Consider the following 25,275-nt stretch of genomic DNA (forward strand, 5'->3'; position numbering starts at 1 on the left):
TTTATACAGGTTTTAATTGAATTTTACCTGTGTTGTACTGCACTTTGTGACTCTGTCTAGGAGATGTACGTAATAATTAAAATTTACTTGCTGGCCAATGTTGCTCTAGCGTTTTGTTCCAGCATATTAACTAATTATGTAAACCTAAATGTTTCTTTCCGTTTATGACTAAGAAAGTACTCCAAGGTATTTATGTTCCCAGATAAATGCTAGGAGGCTTTCTTTAAAGTGATATGATCAATTAAATGTTCCTGGCAAAAAATACCACTTTGTTTCTTAGCATGTTCTCTTCCAAGATAGCCCTGTATTGAGCTCCATTCATTTTCCTATCAACTTTAACCAGCTTTCCAGCCCCTGCTAAACAAAAACTTCCACGCAGCATGATGCTGCCACCACCATGATTTTTCTGTGAGGAAGGTATTTTCAGAGTGACATACATTATTATTTTTCCATCTAAATTGGTATTTATGCCAAAAACGTTATATTTTGGGTTCATCTGATAAGAGCAGCTTATTCCTCATGTTTGATCTGTGCCTTCAACAAGACTCGCTGTGAACTTCAAACTTCACATCTTATATTTTATTCCGCATTGGCTTTCTTTTTGCCACTTTTACACAATTGCCAGATTTATGGAATGCATAACTGATAGTTGTCCTATCAACATATTCTCGCACCTGATAAGTAAATCTTTGCAGCTCCTCCAGAGTAACCATGGGCTTCTTGCCCTCTTGAGGATATTTGGAATATACAAACAATGCAGAAAATGTTTCCTATTGAAGAAGGGAATGCATGTTGTTTCACATAAGCCTATCCTAACTGTAGCCTGCTTAAAAAATGACTTTTAGTACATTAAATATGTGGGCGGATTTGCACCTTTACATGTAATAAAAGTTATCTTTTTTTTACATAAATGCACTGACGTGTCTATTTATTTTTTAATACCTGACAGACAACTAATGTTTAAAATTCTGATTGTTGCCTTTTAGTTGCCTCCTGCTCTGCAGTCTTTCTTTTTTTCTTTTGCAAGTGTAATCTGTGGCGTCATCTTAAGCTTTGGGATGCAGAGACTCTTGTGCTTTCAAAGTGTCTAGAACTATGATTTATTAATAGTCTTCCTACTCTACGCAGTACTAAAAATACTTTGGAGCACAGCACCTCATGCACAATGTAGCTGGGCAAGTAGTGCACAGATGCTTGAGGTGGGATTTGTCAGCTCAGCAGCTTTCCTCTGTAACAGCATGCACGTCCTGGGATCATCCAGGGATTCAGGTTACCTCACCATGCAAACCTTTCTGATTTAGCACTAAAGTGATCGCGTTCTGTTGGTATCGACAGCATGACTCGGCAAGCTGAACATATTGGGATTGAGACCCTCGGATCTGAATGACAGCTTTGGAGGAATTTAGGATTTAACATAATATTTATGTTTTAGCTTTGTGTAGATGTTTTGAAGTCTCTCTTTTTGTTTCTTTTTGTTTACAGTATGAATACTTCAATGCAGTACTGATCAATGAGATTGATGAGGAGGGAAACAATGTAGAGCTGGGAGGAGAGTTTATCCTGCAGCCCAACGATCATTTTAACAACTTGTCAGTCAACCTCAGCCTCAGTGTGGTTCAGGTGCCCACCAACATGTACAATAAAGGTATGTGCACAATCCACAATCTACACAGCATGCAAGAAATGGGATTATTATTTAAAAATCTGTGAAAAATTGCTTTTCATTAATGCACACTGACTGCAAATTGTTTGACGCGCAAATAAATTCAATGCTATTGAAAACAGTCAGAGATATTGTTCAATCTTGAAAGTAAATGTTAAAATAAATGGTCCAAGGTAAATTTCAGTCTTGTTTTTATTAGTTTAACCTAAGATTAGTTAAGTTTCGTAATATTTCCTACACCAACCATTTGTCACCATTAAGTGACAAATCGATAAAAGGCCAAATAATCCAACGAACATTTTATGGACTTTATTATTGAAAACATGTCAAGATCTTTTCAACTATGCCGTAGCTATATATTCTAAAGTTCAATTCTCCATGTTCAACTTTGTACTTTAAGATTAAGCATCTTTCTGAAAATGTTCATATATATATATATATACATATATACAGTATATATATATATATATATATATATATATATATATATATATATATATATATACATTTCATATATTTCTTCTTTTTTTTGCCTGCAGCAAGGAGGCTGCTTCATAATTAATACAGAAAGAAAATAAAAAATTTTTTACCCAGTGGTAAGTACTTATAGCCATTCATTCCCTGATCACACTGAAATATATCTGCAGGTAATGTTGCTTGGAGCTATAAAATTAACATAATAAAGTCAAAATCTGTGCTACATGTGAAGCAGTTAAAAAATACCTAAAAATAAAATTTGTGTCACTGGAGAATAATGTATGCCTCTATGAGGAGGTGGTTATGACTTCATTATTTGTAGCTCTTTGGTTCATTACTGTCACACATTGACCTAATTAGCTATTAATAATTAGGCTTCATCTGATTTACCATCAGCTCAAATCCAAAAAGAGAACTTAAGGCCTTGTACAAGGCTCAGTGGACAAAGTGAATGTCAAGTTGACTTAACCGAGCTACAAGAGGCAAAAAAAGTATATAGAAAGAGAGAGAGGAAGGAGAAGGAAGGAGGGAGAGAACTGGGAGAACGTAATTGAAAAGAAAGTAGGTTAAGTCAGACTGATGGAAGGTCTAAGCAAGAGATTAATTGTGCCCTGTAAATGGGAGAGAAAAAGCAAGTGAGAATGAAAGAACAAAGTTAGATGCTAAATAAATAAAAGTGCAAGAAAAGTGAGGCTGGCAGCTGATAGAAGAAGAGGAACAGTAATTGTGATGTGATTTACAGGCAGATGATTAGATTCACAAACCCATATTCTTTACACAAAATACCACCGGCATGGATGTATTGAGTTACACTTCTTTGGCTCTAAAGTCTTACAATTCTGTTCAAATAAGGTGGAGAGGGTTTTCTTTTTGAACTAATTTTCATTTGAAACATGCCATAAAGATTTTGTACAAATATTTCCATTAAAATGATAATATTAAATATCTTCAGTGACATGCACCTGTTCATCTTACAAGTATTTGTTCTAGTTTTTCTTTAGTGTTACTTTCACAGCTTAAAAAGCAACAAAGGTAGGAGCCAGTTAGTACAAGCAGTCAGTTGGGCAGCTTTCAGATTTTGTTAATTTAGTCAGGCAAGTGTGAGACTATTGTCAAGCACCTGGCTGAACTCCTAAGTGTTGGGGCTCTCCCCAGTGAATGAGGGTGTCGGTTCTAATTAGTTTGTGCTTATGCATCAAACAACATTTCTGATTACATGGAAATTCTGGCAAACCATTTAACCACTCAGAAAAAGAAAACAGGGCTCATCCTAGACTGTGTTTTATTTGGGGTAGAAACTGTTGACCTACATTAAAATATTGCCTGCAGGAGGAAGGAACACTCTTGATGATCTCATAAATTCAGTCATTATGCCCTTGGTGGACAAAGCAGAATCTGAGTGTAGTCGAGTCCATCAGCATGGCTGAGGTCACTGAGGTAGTTAGAAAACTGCCCTGCAGGTTTTTTTGGTGAGTACATGATATTCAATTCAATTCAATTCAAAGATACTTTATTGATCCCCGAGGGGAAATTAGAATTCCAGTACAACCCATCCAAACATACATCATGACACAAGACAATGGGGGGACGGGTCACCGAGGCTTTGCTGCCCACTCACAGGCGCTGCCCTTGCTAGATGAGAAAAGAGGCCACATTAGGTAAGTAGAGGGAAAAAGAAAATCATATTTCACACTTTATCCTTAGCAGGATACAGTTTGAGATTGCAAAAAAACTCAGCACAAAGAAGCAACAAATTTACAAAACAACATCATACAAAACAACATCATGCCGGGAACGGTGAAGGTGGTGTGAGGAGTGCAAATGTTTATCTTGAGCATGTGTGTGTGTGCAAGTGAGTGTGTGCAAGTAAGTCCATGAAGCACTGTCACAGAGGCCATTGTTCTTGATGGTTTGTTGGAATGTACATCAACCGGCCAAGTTCTGAGCAGGTCCACAGGTGTCCTCAGGGAAGGGAGGGGGCAGAGGGAGCAGAGCATCATGTTTACATAACTTCCAGGAGAAGTTGAAGATAGCCAGCCATCAAGGCCGCGCAGGGGAACCAGATTCAGAAAAACAATAATTATTTGGGTTAGGCTGACTCTTAATTTTCCATCAGCCTTGAGAGTCTCACTGGTGCTTCTCAAAGGCAAATCCAAACAGCCAAATTCCTGGTCTTTCTGCCAGATCCGAGCGAACAACTTTCTCCAAGATTTATCCCATTTCACCCCTGAGTCCAGGAACCGCAACCTGCCTGCGATCCTGTATAAGGATCACATCCAGTCTGCGATTCAGTTCATGTAACATCTCAGTCTGAGTGTTGATTGCTCTGAAGATCCCATCACACATGCCAGGCAGCCTTACAATGGCCAGAACAGCTGCTGACATTCTCCGAATTTCTCGATATGCCAGGTAACCGCTGACTCCAAAAAGCAGAAATCCTGATATCAAACATCCAATTATATACACATCTTCCACATCCTCGACTGACATCGACAGACACACAATCCTCCACTTCTGCCAGGAGTCCATCGTGTATCCGGAGAAAAATGTCCCGTCCGGGCAAGTTGGGCTCTCCCGACCCCTGTCTTCTCGTCGAGAAAATTTGATCAATTGCATTGAGAGACCAGCTGACCAAATCCATATTTTGGAAGAATTTGGAAGATGTGCAAAAAGAGGCTCCAAAAAAAAGACAAGACACAGAGCTGAAGCAGGGCAGATATGAGAGGGGTGCGGGAGACAGAGAAAAAGCGTCCACCTCCACCGAGAGCAGAAAAAAGAAATAAAGGTAATTATCAAATCACTTGGGAAAAAATGTGCTTAATAAAAATTGTGATCTATTGCAATAACAATGACCTGTAATAGACTGGCGACCAGTCCAGGGTGTACTCTGCCTCTCACTCAATGACCCCTGGACATAGGCACCAGCCTCCTGCAATCCTGCTAGGAAAAGGAGGAAGGATGGATGGATGGATGGATGGATGGATGGGATAACAATAAGCTCTGATGTTTACAAACTCAAAAAAACTGACATAAAGATGACAGGGATTTTTACTTTTCAGTTTGAACTTTTTTACACTATTGGTTCCATAAGGACATCAAGCAATAAAAATACATGTTATGCATAACTGTCTGCTGCTAAGCTGCACAAGTGCACTCCTTAATGTACAGGTCCTTCTCAAAATATTAGCATATTGTGATAAAGTTCATTATTTTCCATAATGTCATGATGAAAATGTAACATTCATATATTTTAGATTCATTGCACACTAACTGAAATATTTCAGGTCTTTTATTGTCTTAATACGGATGATTTTGGCATACAGCTCATGAAAACCCAAAATTCCTATCTCACAAAATTAGCATATCATTAAAAGGGTCTCTAAACGAGCTATGAACCTAATCATCTGAATCAACGAGTTAACTCTAAACACCTACAAAAGATTCCTGAGGCCTTTAAAACTCCCAGCCTGGTTCATCACTCAAAACCACAATCATGGGTAAGACTGCCGACCTGACTGCTGTCCAGAAGGCCACTATTGACACCCTCAAGCAAGAGGGTAAGACACAGAAAGAAATTTCTGAACGAATAGGCTGTTCCCAGAGTGCTGTATCAAGGCACCTCAGTGGGAAGTCTGTGGGAAGGAAAAAGTGTGGCAGAAAACGCTGCACAACGAGAAGAGGTGACCGGACCCTGAGGAAGATTGTGGAAAAGGGCCGATTCCAGACTTTGGGGGACCTGCGGAAGCAGTGGACTGAGTCTGGAGTAGAAACATCCAGAGCCACCGTGCACAGGCGTGTGCAGGAAATGGGCTACAGGTGCCGCATTCCCCAGGTCAAGCCACATTTGAACCAGAAACAGCAGCAGAAGCGCCTGACCTGGGCAACAGAGAAGCAGCACTGGACTGTTGCTCAGTGGTCCAAAGCACTTTTTTCGGATGAAAGCAAATTCTGCATGTCATTCGGAAATCAAGGTGCCAGAGTCTGGAGGAAGACTGCGGAGAAGGAAATGCCAAAATGCCAGAGGTCCAGTGTCAAGTACCCACAGTCAGTGATGGTCTGGGGTGCCGTGTCAGCTGCTGGTGTTGGTCCACTGTGTTTTATCAAGGGCAGGGTCAATGCAGCTAGCTATCAGGAGATTTTGGAGCACTTCGTGCTTCCATCTGCTGAAAAGCTTTATGGAGATGAAGATTTCATTTTTCAGCACGACCTGGCACCTGCTCACAGTGTCAAAACCACTGGTAAATGGTTTACTGACCATGGTATCACTGTGCTCAATTGGCCTGCCAACTCTCCTGACCTGAACCCCATAGAGAATCTGTGGGATATTGTGAAGAGAACGTTGAGAGACTCAAGACCCAACACTCTGGATGAGCTAAAGGCCGCTAGCTATCGAAGCATCCTGGGCCTCCATAAGACCTCAGCAGTGCCACAGGCTGATTGCCTCCATGCCACGCCGCAATGAAGCAGTCATTTCTGCCAAAGGATTCCCGACCAAGTATTGAGTGCATAACTGTACATGATTATTTCAAAGTTGACGTTTTTTGTATTAAAAACACTTTTCTTTTATTGGTCGGATGAAATATGCTAATTTTGTGAGATGGGAATTTTGGGTTTTCATGAGCTGTATGCCAAAATCATCCGTATTAAGACAATAAAAGACCTGAAATATTTCAGTTAGTGTGCAATGAATCTAAAATATATGAATGTTAAATTTTCATCATTACATTATGGAAAATAATGAACTTTATCACAATATGCTAATATTTTGAGAAGGACCTGTAAATGGTGGACTGATGTAGCGTGTTTGATAATTACTTTGTTTATTTTTCAAGCAGCATTTGTGTTTTAAAGGCTCTGACTGTATACAGTGACAGACCAAAAAACTGTACAAAGTACAAGAATTATGCACTTTCAATAATTTGTCTTTCTAGGAATGTTTATAAATATCAGCATGCCAAAAATGAGTCTCTGTAACTGCTGCACTGAGTCAAAAAGTAAAAAATACAGGAACCACTACCTTCAATTAAATAATTGAACTTAAATATGGAACTTAACAAGGTATTCTTCTGATTAGGTTCAAGAATTAAGCATTTGACTGTGATATTATCAATAAGCAGGTATTTATTTCTACAAAGCAGTTTAAAAAGATAAGAAATCTGATCACAATCACTAAAACTGCAGAGGGAAGGATAGAAAACACATTCCAACATAATCAATTTACATACAAACCTGTAATTGCATCATCACAGTTATAATCAGTCAAAATTGGGTTAATTTATAGAATATAGATTGTTTCTAGATGTGACTGTCAGACATATGAGTAGTTATTTCACATTACATATTTTCATAAATCATATTCAGATGTGTTTTAATCTCAAAATCTCAGCTGCACTGCAATCAGCCTTATCAGTTCGTTCATTGCTGGCAATTAAAGTGTTGAAGATTCCTAACAATTTAAAGCTTCTAGAAATACATTTATATGTAAGTCATATATAATAAGATCTGAAATGACTGTGCTCACAGATTTCATAATCACATTGTCTGACTGTTGTAAAAATGCCCAGAAAAATTTAATAATGCCCAGAATCTGCTTAATGAAGTAGATCTCTGCAGGTTAAATAGTTCAACCATGGATCATAAATTCATCAGAACTTTTATGTCTCCTTTCTTTACTGTCATTCTACGTCTTACTTGAAAATTTGAGCACAGAATAATGTTGAAATTCCAAAAACGCACCTGTAAAAGAGTTGGGCAAGGAGAGAGGAAGGATGACAGATCTGTCTTCTTTGCATCTGTGATGTACCAAACACGTAAGACAACCCTACTTTTCTTTTTTTGTGTGTAAAAACCTTTACAAAACAACAACAAAAAAAGATGATGCAATTGAGTAAAATGTCATATTTAAATCTTGATGGTTTATAATGACACATACCAAGAAAGAAAGTTACATTTTGTTAAATGCCTTTTTGGCTGAACCCCTTGTGTCTCTTCTCTTCTCGCTCATCTTACATTCCGGGGCTTAGATGCGAAGAATAACTGCTAGAAAGGAACCAAGGATGAAATAACTGAAAAAAAAGACTTGCACTTTAGCTTTTTTTTTTACCTTTGTTCACTCTTTTTTGTTGCCAGTTTGCTTCACAGACTCCTATTGTCCCCACATGCACTCTCCAATCACTGTCATCTGAACCGAATACTTTATGCTGCAGAGCTGGCTGAAGTGTGTGGACAAAAGTTGTTTTTATCAGCAGTGATGAATTTTCCTTTAGTCTGTCATAGTGTAAATCTTTGTGTATCAAAGTTATTTCTTTCAAACAGTGAAAGTAAAACACACACACACACACGCGCACAAGCCTAGACAGTCAATTTCTTTGACATGACATACAAACATGTGTGATGGATGTGCTGAAGCCAACATTCCTAAAAGGTACATACTTTTGCTAGCATGTTAGCATTCCCATGCCCATTACTTTTCAGTTTAATAATCATGATTTCAAACCTTGTTTATTAAATTCCCTCCTAATTTTCCCTGAGGTCGTAATCTAACTTGAACAATGCAAATAATCTGAGCAAGGAATGTTTAGTTATGTTTTTATTAGTCACACAATGTGGTTCTGTTTAATCTTAGCTTTTCATCTTAGTACATGAACATGGGTGTGCATAGAATAAATATGACTATGCTGAAGTTAGAGCGCTGTTAAATTAAACCTTATTGGCACAGTAGAACCTATGCTTGCTTCCTCATTATGATTATTTCAGATTGTAATAGACACTGAAAATTCACCAGAAGTGTCTGCATTGTTGTGTAAATGCATCATGGATCTATTCCAGTTCCCTCTCCACTCCATTCCACCCTGGAGGTGGATGGGTGTTGACTATCAACAGAGGATTTTAGTGTGTTATAGCTTCCAGAAGAATAATTCAATCATGGCTTATTGGCATGGCTGTTGACAGCAAAACAATGTTGCCAGCATTGGAGATGACGTGAAATCTGTGATCTACTTCTCTTTCACTCCATCCATTAGGTACTTGTCTGTATGTCTGTCATTTTCTGCCCATCTCTCTGTATGCATTCCTGGCTGTTCTTTTCTTGCTCACTCTAAAGGGTATTGCGTATCTGTCTGACTGTAAGGCTGTATAAGGTGGATTTATGTGCAAATGTTATTGTTCATTCTATATGCATACATGTACATACATATTTGATTTGTACACATTAGATACCTTGCAGATACTCATACTGTATAAGGGAATAAACATGCACCTTTTGCAAGGCAGCAAAGGCAAAAAAAGCAATGAACACTTAAAAAATAAATAAATAAAAATAAATAAATAAAAAGTCACACTTTTGCAGGTTTTCTAAACCACAAATCGAAGCATAAAATCTCTCAATCACTTTCATTGTACACATAGAGGAACATGCAGTTTTTAATTTTCCTTCAGGATTTTTTGAAAATCAAACTAATTTTTCATATTGTTTCCATGCCTACAGTTAACCCCAAAATTATTCATACCCCTGGCAACTTTATTACATTTAGATTGAAAAGTATTTTCATTTAACCAATGAGTTTGTTTCAGAAAGAAAAGGAGGCAAGGATCTCTCAAAAGATAATAAATCAATGTAAAAATATTATCAATAACAAAAACTATTTTTATTTACATTTTACTAAAAATATCATGAGGAATATTATTTTTGCCCTTCTCAATAGTCAATGGAAAAACCTTTGTTGGAATTACAGCAATCAAACTCTTCTTATAATTGCTGACCAATGCTTTGTGTGCTTACGGAGATGAGCTCCAAGTATTTGAGGATGGAAGACCTTCTTCCCTTCACCCAAATCATTCGCTCCCTCTGCAGTTTCTCTATCAGATTACGTTGGGTCTCTGACTGGGCCATCCAAAACGTTAATATTATGTTCAATCAGAAGAAAGATAATGGTAAAATTTAATTATATAGTTAAACCCAAATCTGCCAGGGCTATAAATAATCAAGGGCTTAACTGTAGCTGTTTTAATGTATATTTCTAACATTACCATTAAACTACCAACAGAAATATGTGGGCTTCAGAGGGTTGCTAACTAAGTTAGCTTTCAGAAAAAGTCAGTAAAGAATACCCCTGTCACATTTTGTGCATCTGCCTTGCATGCTCTGGTGCTGAACATCTGTGGCATTAGATTAATATCACCTTCCTACACATCTGATAGCCTTTTTAATGATCTATGGACAGGTCAGGGTGCCACATATTTGTTGGGACATGTAAATGTATTCAATGATATGAGTGCTGCAACTTAGATAGCTCATATTTACTGCATGTATACAATGTTCAGAAGTAAAATTCTGACCACTTATAATTATTTTAACCCTTGGGGTTACTCAAAAGCATATTATTGAGCATTGAGTGTACAGCCTGAAATGGTCTGGCAATAATGTATGGAATCAGAAAAAGTAAGATCGTTACATCACAGCAAAAAGTAACTGACTGTCCTTATGCAGTAGCACACCAAATTTTACTCCTTTTATCTCAATAAACCTGCACATTAATAACATGTTTTATTTAAAAAAAAGATTGGATGTTTCACCAAAGGTGACCTATTATTCTTCCTTTTACACATTTGGGATAGGTCAATGAGCTATACAAAACATATTAATTACATTTTTCACACAAAATCATTCTCAGATAATGAGATTTCACCTCATCATTTCCCACTTTTTTGAGCTTCTTTCAGAATGAGTTGTTTTAGGGCTCTGTCACTGTTATGCAAATTAGCTGTATATGGCGCTCCCCGAAACAGCACTTATTACTTGGAAACGAAACCAACACTTATAAGAAACAATAAGTACTTACATTTCTGTCATCTGCAGATTTGTCATGAACATTAGGGACTGAATTTTTCTTCAGTTTGAGTCTTTCTGAAAATCCTGACGTGTGCTGATGTAAGTTTTCAGAGCAGTCCGTGGTGAAGTGATTTGCGCAAACTAGTACTGTCCTTGTCAATGTGACTGGAACATTGCCCTCAAAAATAAAATGGAGCCACGAACCTGTTATCCGACAGTAGGAGAATGTGCATGGACACATGTGGGTCTTTGCTGCCAACAACAGAACATCTGCCTTTGAGGGTGACCATTGTAAAGCGTGTGTAAGGTAAAACCAGCCGGCAAGATGTGTTCAGTTGCTAGTCAGGGGCGGGACTCAGGTAACTTTGCTAGGTGCCAGTGTATTTGTGATGTCACAATTACACAGGTTTTGAAACTGCGCCTTTTCTAAAAAAAATTAAAAACATTCATTTATAGTCAAAAAAACAACTGAATGTTTTGTTTTAACGTTTGGACTGTTTGTAGAACCGATAGACCCAAATGGAAGTATAAAAATGATCAAAAAGTGAATTTTGCATAATAGTTGCCCTTTAAATATCCCCAAGTAAAATGCAATTTTCAGATACACCTAGATGTATGGCAAGACTGGAAACTGAAGGAGCTTAATCGTTGTTTAGTTGACTAGCTAACTGACTTGTTTGAAATGAAAGGAAAAAGATGGATTGAGAATCACCTTCTAATTAGGTTCTGATGAAATCTGCACAAACTGTAGTTGCTTTGCTTTTTGTTTGTTTTTTTTAGCAAAAGTTATCCGTTTGCTTTACTCTGTTCTCTTTCAGCTCTGATGTCTCAAACCTTCTCATTGTTTTTAATGTTTGAGCATTTTCTCTAAATCGTCGTTTAATAACTAGGCCAGTATGCAGATGTGTAGACTGGTATTTTGTGATTTTAATATGATGATATAAGCAGTTACCACCAACCAATTGCAAGCTCCAACCTTTCACAATTCAACCAAATTTTATTTTTCTCCTTGTATGTTTTTAGACTCTGCGATTGTCAATGATGTGTACTGGTCGGAGGCCCTGAACAAGGTGTTTGTGGACAACTTTGAGAGGGATCCCTCGCTTATATGGCAATACTTTGGCAGCGCTAAGGGCTTTTTTAGACAATATCCGGGTAAGTGTGTGCTTTCAGACATGCATAAGGTGGAAAACAGAAGGCTGATGGAGTTTATAAAGATTAGCTTGTGGATGAAGGGGATGAAAAAACAGTTAAAAAAAAAAATAAGGTGTGATAAAATGAAATAAAAGAAACATAATTTAGACAGTATCATGAAGTCCATTCAGTTTTAAAACAGCAGTGAATTTTATAAAATCACTGGAAAGTGTCAATTGTTCGTTTTGATCACCTCCTCCTAATTCTGACACACACAATAGAACAACTGAGATCATTAAATGGCCTCCTCCAGTGTTACTTTCTCTCTGGATACATCCAAAGTACCTGATGGAAAAACAGTGAGAAAAATGAGAAACTCTATTATTTTGGTATTCGTCAAACCTGTCTTGAATTTCAAATAAATAGCTTTTTACCTATTAAAGAAATTATCCTAATGGAAATAGCTTGAAGTGGTTTTTGTGAGGTGTTCAGTTTTTTCTCAGTACTGGGGACACAGAACAGCTTTTATGAATTTTGGCAATTTGGAGGTCTCAAAACAGAATGCTTCAAGAAGTAGCTTTATGGAAAGAGAACCATGAATGTTACATGAATAACAAAAGTGGTAAATGGAAATATTTATGATACAAACTAATGCAGCTTTTTTTTTATTTCATATACTATACAATGCTACAGGAATCAAATGGAAGCCAGATGAACATGGAGTTATAGCATTTGACTGTCGGAACCGAAAGTGGTACATCCAGGCTGCCACCTCTCCAAAGGATGTGGTGATCCTAGTGGATGTCAGCGGCAGCATGAAAGGCCTGAGACTGACTATTGCCAGGCAGACTGTTTCCTCCATTCTAGACACTCTTGGAGATGATGACTTTTTTAATATAATTGCTGTACGTCCACACAATCCACACTTAAGACCAATCTTTTTCTTTTAAATCCAGTAAACATACCAGCAACTATGACAACTGAAAGCCTACTTTAACCCAACCCATCCATTTTTCTACTCCCTAAATCCTTTTAAGGGTCGCAGTTGGACTAGGGGAGTTTGTCTCTTTCCAAGGAAACAAACAACAATGCACACAGATACATCTAAGGTCAATTAGGAGTTTCCAGTTACTTGCATGTTGTTGCTGCATGTTTTAGGTAGAAGCCAGGATACCAGGAGAAAACCCATGCATGCTTGATAAGATGCAAACTTCACCCACAAAAGAGATCTGAACCAAACACTTAGCTAGGAAGCAGCATTGCTACACACCAGATTCACCATGTTGCCCTAAATATAAACTGTTAATACTAAAGTTACCAATGAACAATTTCAAACACATACTGTGCAAAAAACAAAACAAAATGGGGAACACTTCCATCTGCATGGGTAAAGATTCTTTTAAGCTTATGTCAAGTCTGCTTCTTAGTCCCAAGATATAATGTTCTGACCCAGTTAACAAACAACAAGCTTACATACACAAATGAGACATGCTCATTTTCATCTTCTCCTTTTTAAACTAGACATTTCCTTTTGAAATGAGCTGTCTTTCCTGTCATGCTCATAACTAATTAATCGCCATTTGAATGAAGATTTAAAATGAAAAAAGACAGGCTTAGTTGCTGCAATCTAAGCTATTGTTATCATTTATTCAGGCTGATGCAGTTCTGCTGAACACACACATTTCATGTTCAAGTTTTTGACTGTACAGAAACATAAACAGTCAGATTTTTGTAATATCTCCATCTAGAAAAGAAAGAAGAGTATGAAAAAATATTTGCATATTCTGATGACTAAAAGATTACATTCAGATTTTGTTTTTATTATTTGATTGAAACTTTAATTGGAGATGCTAAAATCCTGAATTGAGTACAGATGTAGACATTAAAATGGCACTTCATTTTCTACGGTAAACAAAGATTTCAACGACACTTAATATGCTATTATGGTAATTAGAAAATTTGTCAGTTGGAAACAAAGCAGGGGGAATTTGAAAAGCTACTTTAAAATAATGAATTATTTTGATAAGTTTGTCATTACTATTTCACAAAACCATTGTTCGCACACATCCCATCATGGTATTATTTTCGCTGAAGTGATAAAGCAAATTATATACACTCTTGAGAGAAAACAATCTTATGCAGTGGGAGTATGTATTGCTCTGTAATAAATACACATTCTCAGTCCTAAACTTCTCACTCACAGCAAACACAGAAACAGATTAGAGCACAATTACTGGCTTGGAGAAACACAATTCCATTGTCTTCCTAGAACTCTGATGTTTAATTCATATTGATGCATTTAATGGAATTATTACCGAAGAGCAGGCATTTGGTATAATGCGTATTGGGCAATTTGTGCACATGTGCTTGTCATCAAGATGAGTGAAGTTTATTAGTCTTCATAATAAATTTTTAAAATTCAATAATTTGCCCTTCAAGCAGATTGGAAGTTTTTAAATGAAATGCTTTCATACATTTCCTTTGTTTTTATATATAGTACAATGAGGAATTGCATTATGTGGAGCCATGTCTTAATGGAACCCTGGTTCAAGCGGATGTCACCAACAAAGATGTGAGTATTTATAGCAGTTTATATATTTTCTGTACTGTAATAGTCACCTTGAAATCATTTATAGATTTCCTGATACAAATTTAAGGCAACAGAAAACAACAGAAATTCAATTTTGGGTATTCTGTCATTGTTGGTTTGTAATTGGACCCAAATGGAGACGGAAACCAGAGGTGGAGAGGTGAGAATATTAAATAATGATTAAGCAAACTTAATCAAAGAACTGCACAAGGGGAACAGGACATGGAATATGACGGCAAACAACTGGCTTGATACGAAACAGAACGCCAGATAGAACAATGGAAGAAACCAGCAGTGAGTAAAGAGAACTAGTGCTTAAATACTGAGGGAGGTGTGGAGTAAGGCATAGGGTGCAGGTGAGAGCAATCAGGTGATAATGGGGAACAGCTGAGGCAGAAGAAAGGCAGAGGAGCTGAGGGAGGGAGACTAACACAGAGGAGCTGAATAGAGAAGCAAAGACACATTCACTACTCTTATCAGGGTGACATGAGGGAAGAACCACCTCCCTTTCTGCACTGTGCAACTGCTCAGAGTAAAGGCTTTCAAAGATGCCATCAGTGAAAATAATAATATAGGATTACAAGAACCATTAAATATTGTAGTAATGTTCAATTCAATTCAATTCAAAAATACTTTATTAATCCCAAAGGGAAATTAACTGTTGTTGTAGCTCATTATGAAGGTTTCTTCAAAGAGCCGTTGTAGATGCTGATGGCTGTGGGCAGGAAGGATCTCCTGTAGCGCTCCGTCTTACAGCAGATCTGAAGAAGCCTCTGACTGAAGACACTCTGTTGTTGTAGGACAGTCTCATGAAGTGGATGCTCAAGGTTCTCCATAATGTTCTTAATTTTATGAAGAATCCGTCTTTCCACAATGATCTCCAGAGGTTCCAGAGGAGTCCCCAGAACAGAGCCAGCCTTTTTTATCAGCTTGTTGGGCTTTTTTAAGTCCCTGGCTCTGATGCTGCTTCCCCAGCAGATGATGGTAGAAGAGATCACACTTTCCACAACAGACTTATAGAAGATAAGCAGCATCTTGCTGCAAACACCAAAGGACCTAAGCTTCCTCAAGAAGTACAGTCTGCTCTGTCCCTTCTTGTAACAGCTTCACACTTGCATCTCCGCTCTAGTCTGTTGTCCAGGTGAACACCGAGGTATTTATACTCCTCCACCACCTCCACTTCTTCTCCCATGATAGAAATAGTTTTTGACTTATAGTTTTTGACTAATATAGGGTTTAGTATGCAATAACACTTACTTGTGATGAGTAACCACAGCCATACATGAGATCATCTTCGCTGCACTCCCTAGATCCAGTGGCACAAACATCAGTACCTGAATAACTCTTAATATAACTGAATAACTCGCACAAATCCAGTATTATTGAAGTGTTGTCCAAATTCTGAAGATTGCAATATATTTAAGAGTAACCTCATGTGTATTTATAGTATGACTTTAAGAATGGTAATGGGAAGTTTTAAGATGCATTAATGAGGATACCACAATGATCAAAAGCAAAGACCAATTTCTCCTCCGAGTGTCCTGTGATTATATCGTAAACTCTGTTTTCCTCCATTAATCCAGCACAACTGTGAGTTATTTACCTGTAGAGGCATGCAATGCTGTGAGAGCTCCACTTGCAAGTGGTGAAAAATGCTCTCTGCATGTAATTTGATGAGGTCGTTGGTTTCTGTGTACCTTTTGTGACTATACACTTATGAATATGGATTAGAACTGTGTATTGAGGATTGTGTGTTTAGGTCCAGATAGTAGCTTAATGTAGTCGAGCTAGCCCACCTAAGAGAAGTAAGCAGTGTGCACCGGTAGATAAGGCTAATATCTTATACTTAGCAGAGGACAGAAAGTGGTTGTCCCAGCAGTGGCTTCAAATTTATTTGTCTGTCTTTAAAACTATATGTGATATTTAAAAGACACTTTTTTTAAATGTACTTCAAGTCATCAGGGTTTCATGTGCAAAAATTCAAACTACTACAACTACTTTAGGACCAAACTGCCTAAAGTCATAGTATTTTTACCCACAGATGAGTAGGTCTGAGAGTAAACTTTCAGATATGTCTAACAGTTGTAGTGAATTGAAAACACCCCATAATACTTGGCCTCATCCTGCAATAATTAGAGCTCAATTATCAAAATAAAATAGCGCTATGATTTGTGATACACTGTCGTAATCCCATTATGTCTTGCGTTATTAATTCAAGCCCCTCTCTCCCATCCAGTCATGCTCCTTTTGTCTTCTTTCAACACTCAATTTTCACTTAGCTGTTGCATGTTTAAAGATATCATATTACAAGTATTACTAATGACATTTAAAGATTTGAAAATCCAGTGAAAGTGCAACCAGTATTTGTAGATGTATCATAGTTTAAATTCATGATTTTCTTTTGAAAAAGAAAAATCTTAAACATAGGGGAACTGTGAGTTTTTGGCCCCCTACAGCATTTTTCTGTTTAGTTTTTTTTTTTTTTTGTTGCACTTTAATGTTTGAAAAAATCAAACAAATTTAAATATTAGACAAAGATAATTTGAGTAAATACAAAAAACAGTTTTCAAACAATAATTTCATTTATAAAGAGAAACAAGCTACCTAAACTAACGTGGCACTCTGTGACAGATTAATTTCCCCCTAAACCTAAAAGCCGGTGCTGCTAACCTTGGCGGCAACAACTGAGGAATTTTGTCCTTGCTCTTCTTTGCAAAATTGCTGTAATCATCCACATTGCCGAGGTTTCCTGCATGAGCAGGCTGTTTCAGGTCATATCACACCATTGAAATCAGATTTAAGTCCAGGCTTTTACTAGGCCAATCCAAACCAAACCCTTAATTGTGCTTCTTTGAGCCAATTAGAGGTTACCTTGCGAGTGTGCATTGTCCTACATCATAACCCAAGTGAGCTTGACCTTAAGGTCTCACAATGATGGTTGGATATTCTCCCTCAGAATTTTCTGGTAAAGAGCAGAATTCACAGTGATTGGTAAATGGTCTGCACTTGTATAGTGCTTTATCAAGTAAACAAAGATCCCAAAATGCTTCACACTACAATCAGACATCAACCCATTCACACACACATTCACACACTGACATTGGTAGACTACATTGTAGCCACAGCTGCCCTGGGGCAGACTGACAGAAGTGAGGCTGTCATACAATCAGCACCACCGGGCCCTCTGACCACCATCAGCTGGCAAGGCGGGTAAAGTGTCCTGTACCAAGGAAACAACGACGGTGACAAACAGAGCAGGGGTTCGAACCGGCAACCCACCGGTTACAGGATGAATCTCTACCACTGTTGTGGTGGTGATAGTGGTAGGGATTTACCTTTTGGTTTTTACCTTGTAACTCACCCACAGATGACATTTTTGCCCAGACTCTTTGTTTAGATGTTGTTCAGAATTTTTTGTGATCTCCGCTAATGAATGAATGATGTGCTCTTGGGTTAATTTTGGTAGGCCTATTGTTAGTTGGTTTCTTGCTGGCTTTAGTCTCAAGGATTTTCTAATCTGTCTATGGGTTGCAAGAACTGAACTGAGCACGGTTGCAGTCCCTTTTCTTTGACCGCCCTTGGGTTATCTTACCAGGCGGGATAATACAGTGCCATTCCTAAACTGGTCCTAAACTGCTTTCTGATGCTTGCCCGGTTAATTTGGGGGCTTTTGCGGGGGTGCCTCCTCCTCGGTGCTGGTCCATTCTGCTACCAGATGCAGTCCTGATTTAATAAAAACAGTCACCTAATTAGGATAGCATCTCCAGATATCCTTTTTGTATACCAAAGCTGTGCTGGTACACGTACATCATCTAGTTTCTTGTATGGTATGTCTTAATGGCAAGACCGGACATGTGGAAAAAAGCAAAAAAAAAATAAAATCTTAGTAAGCCCTCCCGAGAATGATAGATATTAGTGATTTTTTTTCATCAGTTCTGAAATGTTCTGTGCATGATGTGTAGCTTTTGAGATCTTTTAGCTGACTTTATATCTGACAACATGAACTAAGGTAAAATATTTATTGATTTATTGGTTCTTCTAGTCCAGCATTGTATTAAATCAATACATTCTAAAACTGATTACATTGTGATTGAATGGGGAATTTAATCAGTGTATCGAGGAACGTGTTGTGTCGATTACAAAGCAGAGAGGCCTAACACTGATGTGTCCAGAAGCTCACACTCATGTTAAATTTTCTCACTGAAGTGCACAAAGTGAGGTCTTGCCAAGAATTTCCTGAGGGGGAAATTAATCCTGTTTTTGAACTTTCTTTGATAAATTTTAGCTCTTGTTCATTTTAGCTAACTCAGACACAGATCAATTATTGCTAGAGTGTTTACATGCTTTAAATAGGTATTCTTTTTAAGACAATTATGCAGCAATGTCAGCATCACTAAATCTCTTCTATCTTTGACTGGAATATTTCTAGATGTTTAATATTGAATATGATATTCTCCCTTCTGGTTTTGACTTTACTTATCAATTTGCCTAGAGATTTTGGGTTAAGTCAGGGGCTAAAATACGAACTAATGTAAAAGGCTTATTGCAAACTGACTATACTTAAAAACACATTAAGCTAATACAATTTAAAATGACATACAAGTTAAAAGATAGGAAGAAGACAGGATTACATTGAATGAATCAAATAAAATTATCTACAAGTAAAAAAGATGATGTAATGTAATGTCAAAGGATGGTAAACTCTTGATTTGACTTAGTATTGGATCACTGTTCATGCCTGCTAATTGGATTTAAAACAGACTGTGGTTATCTTATCTCTACAATTAAATCAGTCCTTTTTATTAACTCAAAGCTCTTTTTTTGCCTTTGAATGTGTTTTTCAGAAGTGCATCAATCTCTTTTCCGAGTAATTTCCCATAAAATCTAAACCAAACGCCTTGGCAAGCTGCATTTGACGATATTTTATTTGTTCACACTGATACATGTACGGCTAGGCAGATCTGACTTACTGCTATGATAACTTTAAAGAGTTAAAGGTGTCTGCCCTCCAAAGAATTTGATATTTAGGATTGCACTCACACTCACGTTTTCTGTCTGCCACTTAAATACTCAGTTGGATTTAAACATATCCTGCTGTGTTCTGAAAAATCACTTCAACCTTTACACACAGGCACTCACAGATGATGCACTGTCGATAGGTAAAGCTTGCTTTGCTCCAGGGAATGGTCTTTTGTTGGAACTGATTAACCTTTTATTGGAATCCATGGAAAGGTTTCCTTTTTGCCATACGAGGATGTTAGAAGAGACGTTAATAGTTATTTCTGTGTACATGTGTACTTGTGCCTGGTGTTTGTATGTGTGTGCAACTGCACGATTGTTCCCTACTGTGCATACTCTGATATATTCTTATATATCTTGCTGCCCTCGCTGAGTGTTGGAATGCTTTACCTTCATCACTGAAGGAAAGAAAACCAGGAAAATGGTTGTAGAAAAAGTGAAAGAAAAGGGAGAGAAGTTAAGAAAAGATGAAAGGCGTTGAGGATCATGACCCAAATAGGGTGTACAAGAGATCTGGGGTGTTCATGCACTTTAAGGTGTGCATGTATGTGTGCTCACTTCTTAACGTGGAAATGTGTTTCTACTATCACTAGGAAACATTAAATATAAAACATCTACACTGCTCTGCAAAAGTATACATATCCCTTTAATTTTTTCACATTTAGTGACAAACTTTGGTGTGTTGTGTTGGGATTTTTTGTGATAGACTAACACAAAGTAGTGCAAGGAAATAAAATGATGCTTTCCAACTGACTGCCCCCTTGAGTTAATACTTTGTTAAACCAGCTTTTGCTGCAGTTACAGCTGCAACTCTTTTAGGCATTTCTTTACCATCTTTGTTGATCTAGAGAGCAAAATATTTTCTTCTTGCAAACCAGCTCAGCTAAGTAGATAGGACAGGTAACATCTGTAAACCTTAATAGTCTTGCCACAGGTTCTTAGTTAAATTTTGGTCTGACACTGTTAGTGGGCCATGCCAGCACATGGACATACTTTAATCTGAACTGGTTTAGATTAAAGTACAGGTCCTTCTCAAAATATTAGCATATTGTGATAAAGTTCATTATTTTCCATAATGTAATGATGAAAATTTAACATTCATATATTTTAGATTCATTGCACACTAACTGAAATATTTCAGGTCTTTTATTGTCTTAATATGGATGATTTTGGCATACAGCTCATGAAAACCCGAAATTCCTATCTCACAAAATTAGCATATTTCATCCGACCAATAAAAGAAAAGTGTTTTTAATACAAAAAACGTCAACCTTCAAATAATCATGTACAGTTATGCACTCAATACTTGGTCGGGAATCCTTTTGCAGAAATGACTGCTTCAATGCGGCGTGGCATGGAGGCAATCAGCCTGTGGCACTGCTGAGGTCTTATGGAGGCCCAGGATGCTTCGATAGCGGCCTTTAGCTCATCCAGAGTGTTGGGTCTTGAGTCTCTCAACGTTCTCTTCACAATATCCCACAGATTCTCTATGGGGTTCAGGTCAGGAGAGTTGGCAGGCCAATTGAGCACAGTGATACCATGGTCAGTAAACCATTTACCAGTGGTTTTGACACTGTGAGCAGGTGCCAGGTCGTGCTGAAAAATGAAATCTTCATCTCCATAAAGCTTTTCAGTAGATGGAAGCATGAATTGCTCCAAAACCTCCTGATAGCTAGCTGCATTGACCCTGCCCTTGATAAAACACAGTGGACCAACACCAGCAGCTGACACGGCACCCCAGACCATCACTGACTGTGGGTACTTGACACTGGACGTCTGGCATTTTGGCATTTCCTTCTCCCCAGTCTTCCTCCAGACTCTGGCACCTTGATTTCCGAATGACATGCAGAATTTGCTTTCATCTGAAAAAAGTACTTTGGACCACTGAGCAACAGTCCAGTGCTGCTTCTCTGTAGCCCAGGTCAGGCGCTTCTGCCGCTGTTTCTGGTTCAAAAGTGGCTTGACCTGGGGAATGCGGCACCTGTAGCCCATTTCCTGCACACGCCTGTGCACGGTGGCTCTGGATGTTTCTACTCCAGACTCAGTCCACTGCTTCCGCAGGTCCCCCAAGGTCTGGAATCGGCCCTTCTCCACAATCTTCCTCAGGGTCCGGTCACCTCTTCTCGTTGTGCAGCGTTTTCTGCCACACTTTTTCCTTCCCACAGACTTCCCACTGAGGTGCCTTGATACAGCACTCTGGGAACAGCCTATTCGTTCAGAAATTTCTTTCTGTGTCTTACGCTCTTGCTTGAGGGTGTCAATAGTGGCCTTCTGGACAGCTGTCAGGTCGGCAGTCTTACCCATGATTGTGGTTTTGAGTGATGAACCAGGCTGGGAGTTTTAAAGGCCTCAGGAATCTTTGGCAGGTGTTTAGAGTTAACTCGTTGATTCAGATGATTAGGTTCATAGCTCGTTTAGAGACCCTTTTAATGATATGCTAATTTTGTGAGATAGGAATTTTGGGTTTTCATGAGCTGTATGCCAAAATCATCCGTATTAAGACAATAAAAGACCTGAAATATTTCAGTTAGTGTGCAATGAATCTAAAATATATGAATGTTAAATTTTCATCATTACATTATGGAAAATAATGAACTTTATCACAATATGCTAATATTTTGAGAAGGACCTGTATGTTCATGTGTTAGGTTTTACGGGTGGTGGTTCACCTGCTGGATGTTAAATCTCTCCCTGTCTCAAGCGCTTTCTTGCCTTTGATAGGTTTTCTTTTAGGATTGTACTCAATGTAGTTCCATCCATTTTCATGTCAACTTTGATAGGAAAATGGAAGAGAGGAAATTAACAGAGGCTTTCCCACAACATGTGACAACACCCCCATTGTGATTCATGATCTGGTTGGTGTTTTATGAAAATGTCAGCATTAGTTTTTAGCCACATAAAGCGTTTTGCTTGTAGGCCAAAAATGTTAATTCTAGTCTGCCTGACCAGAGCACCTTCATCCGCCTTATTCCTATGTCTTACATGCAAAGTGCGGTTGGTACTTCTAATGCATTTGTTATGACCGGTCTAGGCCTGCCAGACCACAGCATCAAGATGAGTCATTCTTGTCAAACCTTAGTCAACCACAAAATGGAGGTGTACAATTTTACAATGATTTGATTAGAATATGTTATTTTACTTCAGATTTTAACACTGATAGGGAGCTGGATGAATTTTATGCCAAAACATCAAACAAAAGGAAACTATCTGAAATATTAACTGAACTGACCTACTCAAAATAAATATTCCAAATGACAATAACTCACCTCCCTAACTAAGATAAACAAGAGAAAATAGGATCAAAATAAAAGGTAGTCCTGATCTACAAACTCCTTGATAAAAAGATGTTGACAAAGGCATTCCACTGGCTGGTTGGGATGAGCAGAGGATGAATAACGGGCAGTTTGCGGCAGCACCATCTTATACGTCATCTTCGTTTAGGTTACCAATCTGTATTTGTCTGTTGTCTGGGTCTACCAGTTAGGAAATGGCCACCTGCACTCTCAGATTTACAAATTTAAAAAAACAGCATCTTACGACAGCAGTCAGTTTTCATTCAACAAGGCCAGATTTGTAGAGCGCACAATAATAGTTGCCCTGTTACCAGATGTTCCTGCTTGAGTTGTGAATCACTGCAACCCCTTACAGTGATTAATATTGTCCTTGCATGACCTGTAATTGTAAGGTGAAGGCCAGGCCTAGGTATGTTTGCAGTTGTGTATTCCTGTCATTTATAGGTGATGGATTGAGCAGAATCCAAAAAAGTAGCACTTGATGCACAGTCAAGTGCTACTTTGTGTTCATCCATCACATAAAACCAAAATGAAATACATTGCAAATCGTGGTTGTAATGTGACAAAATGCAAAGTATGAAAACGTCTTCATGGAACAATAGATGTATATATTTGAAAACAAGTTACACAATATGGCTGCTGATGTGTATTTGTCTGAGGGATTGTTGTCAAGTTGGAGTTGCTAAAAATATCCAGTGGATTTTCAGTGAAGATGAGGGAAACTGGTGTTGTAAATATAAATCTGAGAATATTATTTAATATTAATATTTTAATATTAATATTTTAATATTTTATCAAATAATATTTCGGTCTGTTAAGGGTTGTCCTGTGAATACCAGCCCAATAAGGCGATGGTATTAGGACAGAATAGAAAGGTGTGAGACGAGCTCTGACATTATTGAACAGCATAAACTCTGCACACACATGGAATGAATTCACACAATTTCTTAAAATACAAGAATTTATTAACAAAAATAAGTCAACTCAAAGTCAAACATATTTCAATCAACAAACTCTTTACTATGCTAAAACAATCCAACTAAACTACCAAGCAGAATGAAAGAATAATGAAGACTAATGGGCTATGTACAATATAAACAAGTTGATTAAAAAGATGATTGGAAATCATGACCAAAAAGAGTGATGCAACATTACCATGCAATGTTTATGTTTGAGAACCAAGGATTATCTTGAAGAATCTGGAAGTGAAGTTAGTCTTGGAACCAACTTAGACAATAATCAGCAAACGTTTAGTACACCCTTCACAATGCAAGATCAGATAAAATATTATTTTAATAAAATAATGTTTTAAATAATGATCTACTGAATAAAACCAACCTTCTGGATGACCATTTCACATCGGTGTCTAATTAGCTGCCTTTAGTTATTGAAATAATATTCGAAGAAAGATTATAAAAGGGGTATTTTGGAAAAGAGCCAAATCATTCTGGAGAAATGGGCTTAATGGTGTTTACTTAGTGCTGCGTGTTGTTACCGGCTAGTCGTTGGGCTAACAAAGAAGCTAATAGCTTAGCACCAGAATCAACACATACCCTTAAAATACCAGGTTAATAAAAGGGTTAAAATGCATAAGCGCGGACGGCGCGTTATGAGCAATGTTCTGGTTAAAACCACCCTTTAAATAAAGTTTATCTTAACTTTAAAACATACAAACAACACGAACCGGCCTGTGTGCTACAAATAGCATGCTAGCACAAAGATAGCCGAGTTCCACAAAACAAACTTCATAACATGAAAATGTTTAGATCATTTCATCCTAAACCTAACTGTTAATCTGCCCAAACCTAACCTCTGACCATGGTGAGGAAATGTTGTCCAAGGGCGATGAAGTTCGAATAAACGTCCTCAGTCAACAAGCGGTTGGCTTTCAGCTAACCTCTGCGTTCGCTCTGTGAACGATAGCGTTAGCTCCGGAGAGCTGGGCGGCTGTTCGTTACCGTAACACGGTGGTGCAAGCCGTGGTCCGTCCTTCAGACTCGGCTTGTTGAAACAGCTTCTTTGCCGGGGATCTCTTCGACACAGTTTTGCTTCTGCGGAGCTTCGAAGAGAAAATGTAAGCAACTCTTACACCTTAATTTCCTCGCTCATGAATGAAAATACCGGATACACAGACAGTATTTCATTCTACTTAACTTTGCATATGATCGGTGATCGTATGGCTTCCTTGGATCCAGTTGAATTTATGTCTTTTTGCCAGCAAAAGACATTCGCGCGCTGGGCCTCTCCTGAACCGTCCTCCTCGAAGGCC

General features: G+C 38.0%; 1 protein-coding gene across 2 annotated transcripts in view; it reads left to right on the plus strand.

The window, feature by feature from the left end:
* The window catches only part of cacna2d3a (calcium channel, voltage-dependent, alpha 2/delta subunit 3a), a 189,151-nt gene that overhangs the window by 87,054 nt on the left and 76,822 nt on the right, over positions 1-25,275 (plus strand). For both annotated transcript variants that reach the window (XM_047372268.1, XM_047372278.1), the window contains exons 5-8: positions 1,483-1,645; positions 11,994-12,125; positions 12,798-13,009; positions 14,602-14,676. In XM_047372268.1, the coding sequence (XP_047228224.1) occupies positions 1,483-1,645; positions 11,994-12,125; positions 12,798-13,009; positions 14,602-14,676 (582 nt within the window). The remainder of the gene's footprint in view (positions 1-1,482; positions 1,646-11,993; positions 12,126-12,797; positions 13,010-14,601; positions 14,677-25,275) is intronic.

This window comes from Girardinichthys multiradiatus, chromosome 1, assembly GCF_021462225.1.
Source record: "Girardinichthys multiradiatus isolate DD_20200921_A chromosome 1, DD_fGirMul_XY1, whole genome shotgun sequence".
In the NCBI taxonomy this organism is placed as follows: Eukaryota; Metazoa; Chordata; class Actinopteri; order Cyprinodontiformes; family Goodeidae; genus Girardinichthys; species Girardinichthys multiradiatus.